This window comes from Mustela putorius, unplaced genomic scaffold (assembly GCF_011764305.1).
Source record: "Mustela putorius furo isolate JIRA1106 unplaced genomic scaffold, ASM1176430v1.1 tig00003863_pilon_pilon_pilon, whole genome shotgun sequence".
Classification (NCBI taxonomy): Eukaryota; Metazoa; Chordata; class Mammalia; order Carnivora; family Mustelidae; genus Mustela; species Mustela putorius.
In genome coordinates this window covers 12,747,593-12,766,623 of record NW_025422015.1, presented here as the reverse complement: position 1 = coordinate 12,766,623, position 19,031 = coordinate 12,747,593, and the positions used below count along the sequence as shown (strand labels likewise).

Below are 19,031 nucleotides of genomic sequence, written 5' to 3'. Positions count from 1 at the left end.
GCCTTAGATAAATACTACTCTCTTCTAGTGAATTTAAACAGAGGTGAGCCTCTGACACACCATATTTATAGAAGGGCAAAGTGAGAATAAAATGCACTTTGAAGTGAAACAGTGTTCGTTATTAGTTCCTGCTCCTTTCTAAACCACAAACTCAGATGTTATGCCGCTTCTCAACCTACGTTTTGCCTCTTTCTAAAATGAAATTAAATCATATTCTCATGGTGATTTTAATTATTAGAGAAAAAGTTTGAAAATTCACTACTAACTGTGCCTAATCACAAAATCAGTGTTCAGCAAATTAGCTTCCTTTTCCTTTTTTTCCTCTTCCTTCCTATCTCTGTGCCAAATACAGGGTATTTAAGAGCAAGCCAATGAACACTTAAAATCATTTTGTGAATCAAGGGAAGTGTCACCTTTGGGGATAGGATATTGACCTTAAAAAAAAGTTGCCTAAAAGCGCTACCATGTTAGACAACATATTGTAGGGCAAAATTCTGGTACAAGCACATACGTACATATATTTTATATATATAGTTATACAGTGTATATATAGAAGAGAGAAAGCTTACTTCTGGGAGGGCTGTATTTGGGTGAAAAAATATGAAATTGCTACTTTTATATAAGTGATAACATCTTAATAGGTTCATATGTTCACACTAACAGACAGTATGTCCTGCTTAGAATATTCTTGACATACAAAGACTTAGATATTGAGGAGGTAGTCTTCTATTAGAAAGTTTTCTGGCATGAACAGTTCATCTTGCTCCAGCTAACTCTGGCTTGAGCCTTGTTGTGGTTTTGTTTTTTTCTTTTTGTTTTTGTTTTTGTTTTCTTTTTTGTTCCTCTGAGTGAGCACATAAAACCAAAACCTTGGAACTTCTTTAAGGTGAGGTCCTGTCTTGTTACTTTATATACACTCTTATAGGCATAGCATTTACAAAATTATCATAGCTATTTTATAAATTAATTTTAAGCAACTGTATTAACTATATTAGATATTGCTATCCCTAATTTACACACTGGAAAGAAATTAAGCAATTATCCCATGAAAATAAGCACATAAACATACTTATAGTGACAGACTAGAATTTGAACCCACATCTTTCTGATTTCGTGTTTTTGGCACCTCCTTTCTGTGTCTCTTCCTCCAAGGAACTAAATCTCTGTTAAATCAGAATCTCCTTTTGTCACAATATTTTGCCCCTTAAAATTAGTTTGAAATATTGGAATCTCCTCTTAGCTGGTAGATTTAAATTTCTATTACATTTAAAACATGGGCTATGTAACCATCTACTTTTTTCTATTATATTTAAAACAGTTTAAAAAAATGGGCTCTCAGTTGGCTAATAGCAAATGAAAAAACATTTTTAGTTTATAAATATAGCAGATGTTTCCCCTCTTACTCACTTTAAGATTGATTTACTTTCCCTCATATAAAGATCCAGGATGCACTTTTATCAAAGGGAAATCCTCAAGATAGCTGAAAAGAATAGTATGTACTAATATACAGTTTTTAGTTCTTCCACAAAAAAGCACAGGCTGCGAGGAGGGCCGCGAGAGCAATTGTTTCAGCAGGCAGAGTGTTGGCCTCTGAGCTTTCACCACTGTGGACGATTGGATGGAGGCGATCGAATGGACGGTTTGTCCTTTCTCTTGAAACACATGCTTTCTACTGCCTATAAATATTGAGAAAGAAGATCTCAGTAATAAACCTAAATAGGTTAAATATTAGAATTATGTTATAATTAATGCTGACCTTTTGATTATAAATACAGCTTATCAAATGTAGATTAAAAACTTAGCTCTTCTATTATTCTTTCATGTATGAAAAGTACTGCATTTGAGTTTTCCTGCTATACAGTTTCCAAAGTTGTTAATATTTTGTCCTGACCATTTCTGTCAGGACATTTCCATTGATTATACTGAGGTTTTACTCAGCCCAATCCTCCTATTTTCTTGACTTTGCTTATAGTGTTCCTTGTAGATAGTGTGGCTTTCTCCCTTTTTCTCTGCCTCTCCAAATGCTACTCCCTTAAGGGTTCTTTTTTAATTGTAATTCTGGATAATCTTCTCTAGTTTTTAACCAACACCCATTTCTTCCTTTTCAAAATTCCCAGACTATGTAGACTATAGAACAATTTAAATTCGACACTTAATTAGAAATCTTGTAATGTTTAATTCTTAAATGTGTATTAATCCTATTTAAGGGCTATGTAATCATCTTCTTAAAAGTTAACCAGAAGTTATTTTTTGACACTTCTTTTTTGTTAAATAATAAAAAGGAAGAAATTTCCAACACAGTTCTACTCTTCCACATGAATGTTTTTATAGTCACATTACTCCCAACATATTGCAGTTTTTGGAGCTGCTGTCCACTTGTGAATTGACAAATGAGACCTTTCCAGATCCGGAAAGAAAGAAAAACAGATTTGGGCATCTTAAAAAAATAAATGAATAACATAAACTAAGAGCTACTTTTACTAATTTAACAAGTATTTATGAGCTTATGTTGGGCCTGTACACTAGGCCCCCATGGGAACATGTCATGATGGCTGCCGAAGGGACAGTCCTTGGCTCATGCACATCAAGACAAATGGAAGCAGCATCTTCTTACTGCTGCTTGAGGCGTGTTTAGCAGCCTGTGCTGTCAGTTCAAGCCTTAGGTGAATGACTGTGACCAGAGAAGTTCTTGATAAAATACAGACCACTTATTTTTTTAATATTGCTCAAATAAAATTTTACTACATAACTGAATTTTCTCCCTACAAATTCTGTTTTGTTCTTGTTAATTAATAGTGCCTACTTAATTAATTACATGAAGATGTACTAATAAGCATTTAAAAGTTAATACAGTACACTGGTCAATAAAAATACTCCTTTTCTATTATAGAGAAAGAGATTTGTTTGAAAATTTTAATTTAGCCAGAAACACAAATTACTTAGCAAGGGATGGCTTGATATCTAGAATGATTTATGAGCAGGTTGTAGACTTACCTTTTTTTTTAACATTATACAAGAAATATATCATCACCTACTTATGGTTTAGACACAGCTCCTTCAATGCACTAGGCTTGACTAGGTAGTCTCTGAGGATGCCTCTCAAATCTTGCATTCCATTTTTTTTTTATGTAATTATGTCTTTTTAAAAGTAAGTTTTGAGGAGACAGTTAATGTTGGATGGTGATCCTTTAATATATTTGGTTAGCACTTACCAAAATCAAGCAAAAGATAGTCATTGAATTGGTCATTTTAAAACTTGTGTGTCACCTGACTTTGGAGTTACACTTCTTTAACTTTTTCTATAAATGAATTTGTGTATATATACATGTATATATATATATGTGTATGTGTAACATTAATTGAGAATTACTGCTAAAGCTTAGTAAGTGAAAAATGCATGACATAGTATAGTATGCAGACATGCCACCATCTACATTAGACATGTGTATGTAAACACTCAGAATATATTTTTCTGCATATTTTCTTTACCAGGCTCTAACATCAAATAAGTGTGTCAGATTAAAATTCATTAATATTTCAAAAAAGTAATTAGGAAATGAAAATTCCTTCATGATCCTTTAAATATTTTCCTAGTATATAATTAAGAGGTATAATTTTTATGCTCATTTGTGGTTTTCTGTTGCAGGTGTAGCAAGTAATACTATCCAGCCTACTCCGCAGACTGTTCCAGCTATTGATCCTGCGCTGTTCAGTACAGTTTCCCAGGGTAAGTCAGCTGACTGATTTTTTGAGACATACTGTATCTCTTGTTTTGGGTGTTCTTTTCTAATTATGCCTTAAAAGTATTGTATAGTGGAATGTTTACACATTTCTTTAAATGTCTGTTTTCACTAGATTCTCCAGTGAACCAAGATTGTTTCATATTATCAAAAATATCTAAATCTGAAAGCATTTCCTCTCCCCCCCCCTTTTTTTTACAGTTCTTTTTTGTGGTATACTGCTGGATATAGTGGCACAAACATAGAGCTAAAGCTATCAGGAAGCTGATACTATATTACTTTAGTCCAAAATTACCATGTCTTATGATTATGATCTTCCTTATCTATACTAAATGATTAGATTAGCCAGAAAGAGGAACTGACCATAGTTGAAAACAAAAACAAAAAGAAACCTTTTATAAACTGGCAAATTACCCAAGAATATAGTGGAAAATATTTATCTTATCAGTAGACAGGCCAAATAACCTGCCCAATGGATACTGTGTTCCTCTGTTAAACTTGGTTTCCAGACTCCCCTCTGGAGTCCCACCTAATTTTAAAAGATCCACCTAAAATCTGATGTGAAAATATCTGAAATAGATAGGTCAGTGAAACAGAGTAGGGACTCTGGAAAGTAGACCATATGTTACAGGAATTAAGTTAATGATGAATGTGGTATTTGGATCAGTGTGGCAAGAATATATATTCAGAAGTGATGATAGAACAATTGGTTATCCAGAGGGCACCTGGGTGGCTCCGTCAGTTAAGTGTCTGACTTCAGCTGGAGTCATGATCTTAGGGTTCTGAGATCAAGCCCTGAATTGGGCTCCCTGCTCAGTGTGGAGTCTGCGTCTTTCTCTGCCTCTCTCCCCATTCATTCTTTCTCTCTTTCTCTTTCAAATAGGATCTTTAAAAAAAATAAAGAAAAATTGGTTATGAGGAAAAAAATATCTATTAGATACTATCTTTCAGTACTTGTATCTGATTTAGTTGTTAACAGGTTTGACAAATGAAAAATGATAAATTCATACCACAGAATACTCCTTCTTCCCCATTACGTTGTTAGAATGCAACTAATAGACCAGGAGAAATTGAGATTTAAAAATAAAGAAGTAATGTCCAGAGCATATATAAAGAGCTCCTACAAATGAATAACTGAAACTCAATTTGGTAGGAAAAAATAGGCAGGGAATATGATCGGTAATGCAGGTATGCAGTGAACACATGAAAGCTTTCCCAACCATATTATTAATTAGGGAAGTTGAGAATTAGAGTGATTTAGGTTTATGTCAATAGATAAAAAAATATTTTAAAGGATCAATAATCTATAGTGTCATTGAAGACCTAAGGAATGACTCTCGCATGCTGTTGGTGGGAAATGTACATTAGTAAAGTTTTTTTCAGCAGTATTATGTCACTGTCAGAATAGCAAATGTAATTTTTTTGAACCTGCTATATTCCACCATCTTAAGAAAATACTCAGACATGGTCACAAAATTTACAAGGATCTTTTATTTCAACATCATCGTAATAGTGGAAAATAATCTTTTAAGTGCTTATTGGAATATTACGGTTCATTCATCATATGGAATACTGAGTAGATATTAAAATACACACACACACACACACATAATATAGTACCTGACATGAAAAGATCTCCTAAGCATATTAAGTTAAAAACAAAAACAAAACAGGTTGCAGAACATTATGTATAGTATGACCCTATTTAGGAAAAAAATACTAAAATTATCTTCCTGCATGGATGTATGAGTTTAAGTACATTGAAAAATTCTAAATAATACTCAGATCAAAACTAATAGTTATAACTATCACTGTCTCTTTACCACCACCTCTAATAAATACTCCCTGAATCTTTTTCCTGTCACATTTTTCTCTTTAGTGCTTAGTACTTATCACCATTAATACCCATAGTGTATGTGTGTTAGTATTAATATGTTAAACATTTCTGTAGTGAATTTGTGGCTTACTGTGGAAAAGAAAATGAAATTACTTGAAGAACATTTCCTTTTTTAACTTACATCTCTCTATATAGTATTACAGTATGAATAACCACTTAACCTCATGAATTTTTTTGAAAATTAAATGGAATATCTGAAAAGTATTTAGCACAGTGCCTGACCTAATCAGATTCTACCTCTAATCATTCTAGTGTTGCCATTTCTAAGGAACATATCTTGGTAATGCCTGGATATAAGGGTTCTGTACTGAGCTTTATCTGTACCTCTAAGATTTACTGCATATCAGGTGATTCCCCAATGATTCTGCCCATGCTTTGCATTCAAGTCAGAGGACAGTAGAGTACACTAGGATCAGATATCCAAGGTTCCTGACATGAATTTTTAAAATTACCTAGGTAAGTAGGAATCTCAAAAGACCCATTTTGGAATTTTTAAAATTATGTATTCTGTGATCTATCATGACATTAGGTAAATCAGTCTTAGAAATGGATGCTTATGCCTACTGAATGTGCAGGGATTTCTCTTAAAACCAAAAAGGTTATCTTTGATCCAGTGCTGACCTAGGCTCTTTCTGCTGTGAATGGGAACTTGACTAACAGCTCTAGCTGTCTTCTGCCTTCTTGTACTGCCCTGTGGAGGAGAAAAGCAGCCCTGTGATGAGGAGTCTTCTCTGAAGCCATCTGCAACTGTACTGAGCTTAGAGTTCAAAAAAGAGATTCTTTTAGACAACTTCTTTAATCCTTCAGACATCTGTTAGGTCCACTGTGTGCTCTCTGGTCTGTCTGATATGGCCTTTAGTAAGTTTTAATAATATAAAAAAAACAGCTTTTATTTGGGTGCAGTATTTACTATTTTGTATATACTGAAATTGAACAGTTGTTCTCTTCTCCTTTTATGTATTTTCCATTTATCTAGTTTTCAAAGATTTTATTTATTTATTTGACAGACAGAGATCACAAGTAGGCAGAGAGACAGACAAGAGAGAGGGAAGCAGGCTCCTTGCCGAGCAGAGAACCCAATGCGGGGCTCGATCCCAGGCTCCTGGGATCATGACCTGAGCCGAAGGCAGAGGCTTTAACCCACTGAGCCACCCAGGCGCCCCTATCTAGTTTTCAAATGCTAAGTTAAAAGAATCATAATTAAGCAGATTTTCTTTTTATTTAATTTAAAATTTTAGTCACATGTCTTACTATTAATGACTCTTAGATGATATTTGGTTTGGGGTTTTTTTTTTTTTTTTTAGATTTTATTTATTTATTTGAGAGAGAGTAAGAGAGAGCATGAGAGGGGAGAAGGTCAGAGGGAGAAGCAGACTCCCCATAGAGCTGGAAGCCCAATGTGGGACTGGATCCCGGACTCTGGGATCATGACCTGAGCGGAAGGCGGTTACTTAACCAACTGAGCCACCCAGGCACCCAATTAGATGATTTTTGTTAAATGAAGGGAAACCTGAAGTGTTACAGAATAGCAAACACAACTATTTGACATGGCTTTTTAAGTTCTTTATATTTTTAATTAATAAGTCTAGCATCTCTATTTAAATCTATAACTTATATTTTGTATCTGAGTCTATAAGTTGGTTATTATCTAGTTATATTTTATATGATAGTTATGTAATTTCATACATGTTATAAGCTATATGTATTACATATCTGTAATGATATTTTTCTGTTAAAATATTTTCATTCACTTTTTCTGAATATTGAAGTTGTTATTTCATGAAAAGTACAGTATTTGTGTTTTAAAATAGTTTTATCATTGGTGGATAAGTTTGGTTTATAAAAACTAAGATAGTAATGGAGTTCTTTCCACTACATACATCTCATTAATAAATGAGTGGTATGTCAGCAAAACATTGCTAAGGCTAATGCTATAAAAATAAGAGTTCTAACCATGGGGCTTTCTTCTAGCAGGTCCAATAAATTCTGTATGTATATCTTTAAAGATTGCCCTGAGATAAGAAGACAGGCTGTTAAAGCACAAAATGAGTAGTGGGGTAAACTCAATTATCAACGGTGTCTCCCTCACCTAGATAGGGTGTATAGCTTTACATGACTGGAACCTTTCTTAATGTATTTGGAAAAACTGTTGAAGAATCTAGTAGGTATTTTCAATAAAATAAATAAATAAATAAACCTAAAGTGTCCTGACTAAATTTTCAACAGAACAACAACAGGATAATTGTTTTTTTAGATTTAATGGGTAACAAATGCCAAGACACTAAAATACTAAAAGATTTGTGGTGATTGCATTGCAGTGGTGATGCATTGTGGTGATTGCAATGATTGCATTTTATTAGTTTATTGATTTGTATTTCTTGCTTTTTAAGCAAACTGAAATGCAGAAAAATTGAAACAAGGTCTGTCAAAGTTGGAATATATAATCTCTTAGTTCATAACAGTAAAAACCAACCATTATGATCTTTAATAATACTCAACAACTTTTTGAAGACTTTTTATGAAACACACTGGGCTAATTACTGTAATGTAGATCTATGTGTATCCTCTTAAAATCTGAAATTTCATTTATGTTTAATTCTGTATGAACTCTGTTGTAAAATATAGGAAATACAAATAAATAAATAAATAAATAAAATATAGGGAATAATGTACAAACAGCATTTTTATTTTCATTCATTAAAGTTACTCAGTACTTATAGGTACCTGGCATTGGCCTAGAATCTTTAGGATGCATTGTTTCAGAACTCTTGAAAATTTTAGAAAATAATGATTTGGATCAGAATTTAGAGTCTAGATATCTGGAGATACTACCTACTTTGAAATCCTTTCCTAGGTAATAGCAAAATTAAGATAGTCTGTGTAGAAGTACATGCTTGAGACTGAATTAAAATATATTATAAATATATTTTTTAAATATTTTAAAATAATCTTTTAAAAAATAGTATTTTAAAAATAAATATAAAATAATGTATAAAATATATTATCTGAGCCTCTGTCTTCAGCTCAGGTCATGATCTCAGGGTCATGAGATCCAGCCCCACATCGGGTGCTCTGCTCAGCAGGGAGCCTCCTTCCTCCTGTCTCTCTGCCTGCCTCTATGCCTACTTGTGATCTGTCAAATAAATAAAGTATTTAAAAATATACATACATACATATATGTATGTATGCAGAAAAATTGAAACAAGGTCTGTCAAAGTTGGAATATATAATCTCTTAGTTCACAACAGTAAAAACCAACCATTATGATCTTTAATAATACTCAACAACTTTTTGAAGACTTTTTATGTAACACACTGAGCTAATTACTGTAATGTAGATCTATGTGTATCCTCTTAAAATCTGATACATACATACATATATGTATGTATGTATATAAATAGAATTTGAAATATATTGTGTGTTTATTATATTCTGTGTCCCAGCCTTCTGATCAGTTTTTAATATCCTTATAAAGAATTCTGAAGAAAATAGTATTTCAAAAGTCAGGACACAAAGTCAGTTTTTAATTTCATCTTTAGAAATATATATTCAAACTTTAGATTAAGTGAAGTTGTTTTTTTGGTTTTACCCAGATTATTTAGTCAGGGTCTACCCATATTAATCATATGTGTAACTGGAAAACTTGTTGAGAATAAATTTTGGACATAATTTATAAAGGTTGTTCATGTGTTTAATTTTATATTAATGACAATTAAACTGTAGAGATTTTTATATGGGGGGCACAAAAAATATTTTCATGCTGAAAAAGCTAAATGACTTACATAATTTTTAAAAATGTTATTTCTCTTTTTTTTCACGGCGAATTATATTTATATTCTAGCTCAGATGAGGGTCAGATGGTTTAGTCTGTGTGTGAAAAGAGAGGCCTAACTATTCTAGTATAAACACCAATGCCACTGTCATTTTTTTACACAGATTATAATTTTTTTGCTATTAATTTATCAAAATAGAAAGGCTTCTAGTTTGACTTCCAGATTAAAAATCTTTTCAAAAAAGCTACTAGTATTGGCATATGTATGGTTTATGTTAATAAGGAAGAAAGTGAAAAGCATAAAAGTACTTAGTTAAATATTTACACCTAGGGTTGAAGAAAACCTTCATGTTTTTATATAACCTTAAATATTTTCTATAATTTTAAATGTAAGCATTTAGCTAACCGAACAGGATACTTTTTAGATTCCTACAAATATCTTAATGACTCTCTGTTTCTTCTAGGGGATATCCGTCTAACTCCAGAGGACTTTGCTAGAGCCCAGAAATACTGCAAATATGCTGGCAGTGCTTTGCAATATGAAGATGTCAGCACTGCTGTGCAGAATCTACAGAAGGCCCTCAAGTTGCTAACTACAGGCAGAGAATGAAGCCTTTGTACAGTAGATCCATGCATTTTTGGCTTAAAGAACTAACAGTCCATTACTCTATCTTCAGCCCATCAGGAGCACAGTTTTAAGGAAGACTTCAGTTGCATTGACTATAACAATGAAATCTGTGTCTCTGTATCAGATTCCTGTTGAAGCATTCAGCAGCAGCCTCAACCAGTTTTCATTGTCCATTTAGTGGATCCAGTAATCTTCGGGTGTATAGGGCTGATGTGAGCAAAATCTAAAAATGCCCATTGAATCCTGCTTCAGAAAACAAACACACACTTCTATGAAATGTATTGGTGTTCGCATTTTATCTTAATATTCATAAATTAAGGATTTTTTAAATCATAATTTGAACACACAGACTGTATTTCTTTGCTATAAAATTCTAAATTTAAGTTTAAATAAAAATTACCAGATTATACTAGATTAGAGATCATGTTTTTGTTTTCCTCTGGATTTATGAACATCCTGAACTGTTAGAGGAATCTGAAAGAGGTTATGTTCAGAATTAAATTTATGTTCATTTTTAATATAACTACATTAAAAGTTAAAATTTTTATGGAAAAAAATAGAAGGTAAAGAGGTGGAATCACTTTTAGACTTAAGAATAATGTTGGCTTCCCAGCTGTTTTCCTTTCTCCATTGAAACAAAAGTGAATTGGTATTTATTCATAGGCAGTTTGACCGCATGTACTAGGGAATGAAAAGAAGATATTTGTAGTAATGCCTGGAAGCTTGGTGCTTAAAGTTAAGGTTCTCCTCTGCTGCTGTGGAATGGATTCCATACAGTGTATAGCTAGGAGCGATGCAGAAGGTTATAAGAATTTTGACTCTCAGTTGTTAATTTTATAAGTTTTGTGGGAAATATGAACTAACTGTGTGTCACCTGCATTTGTGCTGTGTTAAAAATAAATACGAGGATTCTTTTAAGTTGTTCAGCTTATTACAGAGCCAATTGTGTTTTAATTTGCATGCTAGAGTTTGTCATTTTTTTAAGTCATTATGCTAGTACAGGAATATGGATATTTCTATAGTAAAAAAAAAAAGTTTTTAAAAGGTGCCAAATTTACCTGAAATTTATCTCATCCATTTCGTTTATCCCATTAAAATTGGAGTAATTTAACATAGGGGTCCACAAACTCTGTATAGTCAGTGGGCAGACTCCTGTTGTGTAAATAAAGGTCTACTGAAACAAAACCATACCCATTATTTATGTTTAATCTGTGTTTGTTTGCCCTAACTGCAGAATTAGATGGACTGCAAGTCTAAAATACTTAGTATCTGGCCTTTTAAGAAAATGTTCGCTGACCCCTCTTCTATCAGTCTCTTTGAAAGAAAATGAATCATTAACTCATAATCATTTGTCTTTCAATTTTCTTTGCCTAAATGTAATGCTACTGCATAGGGTTTGATAGAATGAACATTCAGACAGAATAAACTATTCTAAGATAGTGCAAATTCAAGCCCCACAAACCATGTGGGGCTGAAAAATGTGTTCATATCTTTCTGAAAAATGTCTTCCATATCTTTCACAACTAAATTCCTGTAACATCTGTAGAGTTCAACATTTGCATCTAGAACGCTAGTGCTCTGATGCATTCCTCTACACTTCTATTGTAGTGGGAGAGAGTCTAGGATGGTCTTTAGTGTTACAAGAGGTAAATAAATACAGCAAATTTTAATTCAGATCTTCACAGGCCTGGACACTTGAAAGAAAACTGTCCCCTCCCATTTCACACCCTACTTGGTTGCTCCCAATTGGGAGAGCACACGGCAGGGGGGAAAAAGATAAAGTGGAAGCCCTGGAGTTCACTGATAAGTGCGCTGTGGTGTAACAGTACTTATCTATAAAATGGAAGCAACATCGCTAGCTTCCTCACAATTTGCTGTGAGATGCTTTAGGTGTTCAACAGCTGATAGCAGACCACAAATGTTTATTGCTATTAACCGTAATGTTGAGGTAATAATGTCAATTATTATTAATTTATTTCCCAAATATCAGGAAATCCCAGTTGTCTCTATGTCCAATTGCTTTGCAGTGCTTTCTTGCCTAAGGGGATTAAACTATATAAATATTTTTAGCTTTGTATTTCTTCATATGAAATCTGGCAAGATACAGTTAGAAATTTTTTGATGTAACACTAGGATAAGAAATTTTTATTTAGTCATTCAACATATATTTAACGAGCAGCTACTAGACCTGATATTGTCTTTGCATGAGAAATAAGCAGGAAATAAGAAAAAAAAAAAAATTCCTTCCTCATAGAGTTTATATTCTTATGGAAAGGAAACAGAAACTTAATAAAAAGTGTATCATATATTCACCCAGTGGTTTTTCAAAGGGTAATTGTTAGAAATGCAAATCTTAGGCTCTTGCCCCAGTCCTACCCAATCAGAAGAAACTATAAGGGTGGGGTCTGGCATTCTGAGTTAAGAGACATTTTAGGTAGTCTGGCAGTCCCTGAAATTTAAGTAATTTTAGCCCTACCGAAATCACAAAGAATGAGAATCTGGGAGGGGAAATCATTAAAAGGATCATACTGGCTACAGTGCAGAGACTAGACCATAAGGCGGGTAAGAGTGGAAGCTGGGAGACCTGTTAAAAGAGGATTGCAATAATGAAGGTGAAGTATGATGGCTTAGACCAGAGGTGGCAGTGGAGGTAACAGGATGTCCTTCGTTTCTGGCTATGTTTTAAGTAGAGACATAGTATTTCCAATAAACTGGATATGAGGTATGAGCATAGGAAGAATGAAGATTGACTCCCAAGTCTTCAACCTGAACGCCTGAAAAGAATGAGTGGTGGTTAATTGCAGTAGAGATAGATTGTTGCTGAACGCTGCTAACATTTAGGCTGAAGTACAATGTTCCCAGGTTCTTGTGACCATCCTGAGTAAAGCTATTTGATAACATTGTTTTGCCAGTGCAGACGGAGGGGGAAGAAAAAATAAGATAAAGTTCTATCTGCACTTGATTGTCAGAGACATCTCACCAAATCACCACTGAGCTGGAGCTAGAAGCCAAGGACTGATCCCAGGGTTAGGGATCCCATGATCAAGGATGTATGCAGGCTTCAAGATTACACCCAGAAAAAGACTCCAGTTACAGTTCTTGAAAGTTAACAGCCTAGGGTGTTCATATGAATTGATCTCTCTATATTTACATAACTTGTACTTCTAGAAATGTGAGGTTACTGTGTATGCCTTAAAATTAGATTATATGCTGTTCTTTTAAAGGAATTTACACCCTAATAGCAGCATTGTTATAAATAATCTTCAACTCTGAAAGAACAGGAACTGACTAGGGGTTGAAGAGTTCCGGTTATCTCCACAACTTCCCCTACCCATCCCCATTATTTTTTAACTTCTCTCACGTTATGTATCAGAGCAATTGGATCAGATCATCTACTTTGGGCCATAAGTAAACTTTCACCAGTAGAAAGTTTCTTTAAAAAGATGACAAAATTTTAAGACATCCCTCATGTGGAGATGTGCTTACCTGGCTGGTGCCCACTAAGGACTAGGCACTATACTCAGTATTTTACATGTGTTAATTCATTTAATCCTGCCCGTGATCCTGAGAGGTGGGTCCTGTTGTTGTCCCTGTTTTATAGGTGAGGAAACTGAGCCAGATACTAACTGTGCCTGAAGCCATACAGCTAATAACTGAAAGTTTCTAAGCTCAGGCTACCTGTTTCAGACAATGCGTTATCATCCATGTAGGTAAATCACCAGTTAAATTGTGAGTATAGTGAGATGTTCTAAGTGAACTCCATATTACCAAGGTCATGGATCTCAGTCAAGGTCACAATCCCTATTATTAGTGGGAGGTGTATCAGCTAGATTTTTCAGTTATCAAGGCAATGTGTTACAATTAACTGCAGGTGTGAGGCAGTGAATAAAGAACAGGAACACACAGTCTGGAGCTGATGGCCTGGCAGTATATGGACTGAGTCCAGGGAGAAAATAAGCAGGAGTTGAATGCAAAGGATAAATATATTATCTTGGAAAGGGTGTCCCACATCACTAGGGAGACCAGAGCTTCCCATTTTTCCTTTTATTTTAAATAATACTACTATTTTGACTCTAAGTATACAAGGTTTATCTCAAGTATTTTTATTTTAAAAATACATTAGACCCATCAGGAAATCAGATAGGGATACGAACATCAATATAAAGTTAATAATCTTTATAATTAGTTACTTCCTCAAACTTCTATCTGAAAATCTGAGGCAAGAGTGCCTGTCCTTCCAGAAATCCCTTGAATTTGGAGGGGGAAAGAGGTGACTGTATAACAATGACTTCTAACTTTCTGGAGAACTAGCTTTGTGGTTCAGCAATATTAAGAGATCTTGTAAAAATATTAGCATCATTCATATGTTCAAAAATAATACGTATTAAGCATCCACAGTCAAGTAAAACTTAACATGATAATGTGATATTATTGGAGGTTATATACAAGACACAGTAGTTCTTCCTGGGAAGGATCAGGGAAGGCCCTGAAGAAGAGTTTGAACTGTAGGTTTACCAGGCAGAGACACAGGGAGAAGTGAGCAAAAACAAAGCATGCACAACAGCAGCATGAAGGGGAAAGAATGTAAGAAATCAGAGGAATTTGAAGAATTTAGTGTTCCTGTGGTAGAAAGCCTATGAGGAATGGGAGTTGTAAATGTGAGATCACAACGGTGGAAAGGGGTTAAGCACTGAATAGTGTCCTGCCGAACTTCCTAAGTTAAAGCCCAACCCCCAATGTGACTGTATTTGGAAATGGGGTCTTTCAGGAGGTAAGTTAGATGAAGTGAGCAGTGCGGCCTGAGTTCCATAGCACTGGTCTCCTTGTGAGAAAGGGAAGAGACAATGAAGATACCTGTCTCTCTCTTTGCTCTCCTTCCTCCCATTCTCTATTTCTCCAAGCACACAAAGAGGTCATGTGAGGCCACAGCAAGACGGCAGCCATCTACAAGCCAGAAAAGAGAGGACTCATGAGAAGCCAGTCCTGGCGGCACCTTGATCCCAGACGTCTAGCCTCCAGAAATGTGAGGAAAAAAATTTCCATCACTGAAACCATCTGTGGTATTTTGTGATGGCAGCCCAAGCTGACTAAGACAGGAGGCAAGAGGATAAAAGCACTGAGGGTCGGGCCAAAGAATTGACGTTATCGTTTTGAAAGTGATGGAAAGTATGACTTCAATTCTCAATTTCCTCCTAAAATCTGTGGCTCAATTTGTGCTTTAAGAAATGATCTGTATCTGTATCTCTACGAAGGCTTCAATCCCCTCAAATATGCCCTTGACCATATTGATTGCTTGCTTCATTGGTGGTAACCCATAGAATTGTTTTGGTCTTCTTGGGCCCTCGGTTGTAATGCTTGTGTTGTGCTCTGGGGGAGAGTCAGAGTCCCGGAAGAAGGAAGAAGGATATTTAGATGTGTCTGCTGCACCACGCTTTATACTTTCTGTCTAAAACTAATGAAACCGGTTCCTCTAACTGTAACCTGGCAAAAATTACCATTTTCCTCTTCATACATCGTGTAAGTTAAGCTTTACTTATACAAATCTCTCTTCATTAAGATGCTAACCTCCTTAATGGTGAGAGCTATTTAGATTTGTAAATCCTTAGTATTCTAGGTGATGCCTGATGTAGACTAAGTATCTCTAACCAGTAAAATTAATAGATGACTGGGTGAGGACTGAAAAAATTATACTGAAATCATCAAATAAATGTTAATTATTGTGCAGAAAACTGTTCTCTAATATTATAGTGTGAGATGAGAATTGCCTCAAAATATTCTGAAATTATCTGTTTATCATTGTTATCTTTAAAAAAAAAAAAACCCTCATTCTACAACATCAGAATACTGGATAATGTATAGAGTCCATACACACCACCCAGAAAGTCTTCACTCCTAATTCAAATGCAGGGTTCTTTATCTGTTGAAATTGTGAAGATAACAGTGAGTCAGATGTGCTCAGAACATTCCTATAGTATCCACTAATAACATCCTAGTAACGACATACAAGTTCTCTGCAGGTGTATGTTATATGTTCTTGATCCATCCATACTCTTGGAGAGATTAATATGTTCAAGCCGATTGTTTTACATCGTTGCGATTGTGAGGGTTAGTTTTCCCACAAATAACAGGAGTGGGCAGGGCTGGATATCAACATCCTTTGAAGATCTCAGATTCTTCAAGTCTCTGAATAATCCTTTGATACAATTTGAGGTCTATAGTCCTTGAATGACTCCTTATTTGAACTAGATGCCTCATTACATTATGTTTTCAAAACTCAAATCCTGACATCCATTTAATAAATAAATATCCCCTGAACATCTTATGCTAATATGTCATGAATTCAGTAAATATATCTCTTTGAATAAAGGGGAAGCCAAGGACCCAGACGGCAAAATAATTACTGTTCCTTTATGTGGGATATTTTCTTCTGCTAGTGTGAAGATTACCAGGGAGAGAAAATCTGACAAGATTTCAGAACAAAGTATACTCCCATGGATAAAGAGAGTCATTTTAAAATGATAAAGTGGTCAATTAATCAACAGAACATTACAACCCTGAGGGTTTATGTACCTAACAAAAGAACTTCAAAATACATGAAGCAAAAACTAATATAATTGCAAGGAGAAGTCTGCAATCATAATCAGAGATTTTAATACCCATCTCAATAGTTGACAGAACAATAAGAAAATATGCCTGGTATCCTAAACCCTTTAAATCTGTCCTTATGACCCTAAATAAAATGAATCCTTTTTTTTTTTTTTTTTTTTTGGCAGTAGTTTCCTTTCTCCTTTTTTTAGAGTGACTTCTCCATAGGATGATATGAGAATGATCTGCTGACCCTGTTTTCCTCATGATTGGAGGTTTTATTTCTACCTGTATGAAGACTGCAAACATGTCTGCCTTTTTTGATGATGAATTAAAATAGATGTCTTTATTTTTAAATGAGTATATTTATTTTGAGTATATACTTATTGATTCTTTTTTTAACATTGTCTTGAGATACTGCTTATGAACATCTCCTGATATCCTAAGTATTTTCAAAATGAATTAGTCTCAGAGCTTTTGCTATAGTAACTGCATCTGGGGAAAAATGTATTCCAAGTCACTATAATAAAAACTGTCAGATTAATTTATTAAGTATTGGTATCATTTTGGGGAAAAATCCCAGTATTGCTTAGAATAACATAAACAATCCTGCTAAATATGTGTTTGTGTATAAAATAATATATATATTTATATACACACACATATACATTTATGTATATGTACCAGATACTAGTAATTCTTTTGAAAATACTCTTTAGAATTATGTGGAGCAAAAAGCAAAATTGTAAGATAACTTATTTTCTATTATTATAACCTGAGGGCACAAAGTTTTGTTAGATGTTTCTGCTGCTCAGGAGCTTAAAATCTATGTAGGCACAGATGTGCATGAGTAAACATAACTGGAGGCATGGTTTTAAGTGCCAGAATGAAAATATTCATGAATTGCTACTGAAACTTAACAATTTTTTTCTCCCCCAAACTGGGGAAGCTGGAGCAGGAATTTCCCTGGGATGGTGACATTTGAGTTGTACCTTATTCCATTAAAATGAAGTGGGTAATTAAGGTAAAGGGGAAACATAAAAAGAAAAACACAGTAGTGGGAAAGGGCATGATAACTTTTTTCAATTACAGCGAAATAGCCATGAGGAGAAACTGGCTAACAGTATAGCCACATTAAGTGAGTACAGTCACATCATTCCAATGAGATAGACAGCAATCTCTTAAAGATGGAATAGATTCCAGTCTAAATCCTTTCCTTCTATATAAATCCTAAGTAAATTCTAAAGCCTTCTAAATAAAGTATTTTTATTCTTTCTCAAGCTGAAAGTGTATCTACTTGTAGATCCCATCTTCGTAGAAGGCCCAGTCCTCTCCATGATCTTCATCCCCCTGCTCTAGGCCTTATGTTTGTCAGAGACCTGAGATCACAGGGAGGGGTCGGTTCCTCCTAAGGATGAGAGTGATATGGGAACAGACAGGACAGAACAGGGCTGGGGGAGAGTGAGGTGGCAAGGAAATTGGAAGCAGGTCAGGGAATGGCTGCTTTAAGAGCTTTAGAAGAAGGAAGTAAGGGGTTAACTCAATCTCAGTAATTCACAGGAAATATCCCTGAAGTCCAACTCGGAGACTCATTGGTGGTTACCATCGCCTAAACTCTTCCACAAGAGCTTATGGTAAGTTATCAGGAAGCTTAAGTTTTTGTAAGAAATTTGTGGGAAAAATTCACCGTGTGCTCTCACAAAAAGGTTTCTGAAGACTTCACCAACTAATCCCTCTTTCATCTGGGTATGAAAGAGTCTGAGTAGGACTGGAGATAGAGCATGTCATGTCAAATGAGTCTTTTGACAAGGAGGAATAAATCTTATAAGGAGTGTGTTTGATAGAGTCACAATTTACTTTTTCAGGAAAGTCTCAGTCCTTAGACATTTAAATTCTTAAACTGCTTGGGAAAACTGAATAATCCTGGAAACTTGAATTCAGTCCTAATGAAGTGTTAAAAACTTTAGTAATGTGACATACACTCTGATTCACGAACTCTTCAAGATGGAAGGGCCCTTAGAAATGATCTAATCCCATCCTCTAAGCAGAGGTTGGGCTTGAGGCCCGGGAGAGATGCAGTTACTTGCTCAGGATCACAAAGCTGGCTAATCAGTAGAACAGAAAAAGCAAAAAGAAAAGAAGGAAAACTCCATTTCTCAGACCAAGGATCTTTTTGTAAAATATATCTTGGTCTAAAAGCTAGATCAAAAAGACTCTCTGCTAATTCTTGACATTTGCATGCCTTCTCCACAACACACATGTAAATTCAGTGAGGATTATTCATTGGATAGTTGGTCAATCACATTGTAAATATTCACTCGCTATTACCCTAAAAAGCCCTATTGCTGTCCGGAAAGAATGCAGATGTATATCCCTTTTCCTTGCAGAGATTCAGAGTGAGGCAGAGCA

The 19,031-nt window shown here is 34.7% G+C and overlaps 1 protein-coding gene across 1 annotated transcript in view; it reads left to right on the top strand.

Moving 5' to 3' along the window:
• The window catches only part of VTA1 (vesicle trafficking 1), a 64,247-nt gene extending 53,020 nt beyond the window's left edge, over positions 1-11,227 (top strand). The window contains exons 7-8 of the mRNA XM_004752732.3: positions 3,647-3,727; positions 9,874-11,227. Coding sequence (XP_004752789.1) covers positions 3,647-3,727; positions 9,874-10,019 — 227 coding nt within the window. The 3' untranslated portion in view covers positions 10,020-11,227. The remainder of the gene's footprint in view (positions 1-3,646; positions 3,728-9,873) is intronic.
• The last annotated feature ends 7,804 nt before the right edge of the window (positions 11,228-19,031 follow it).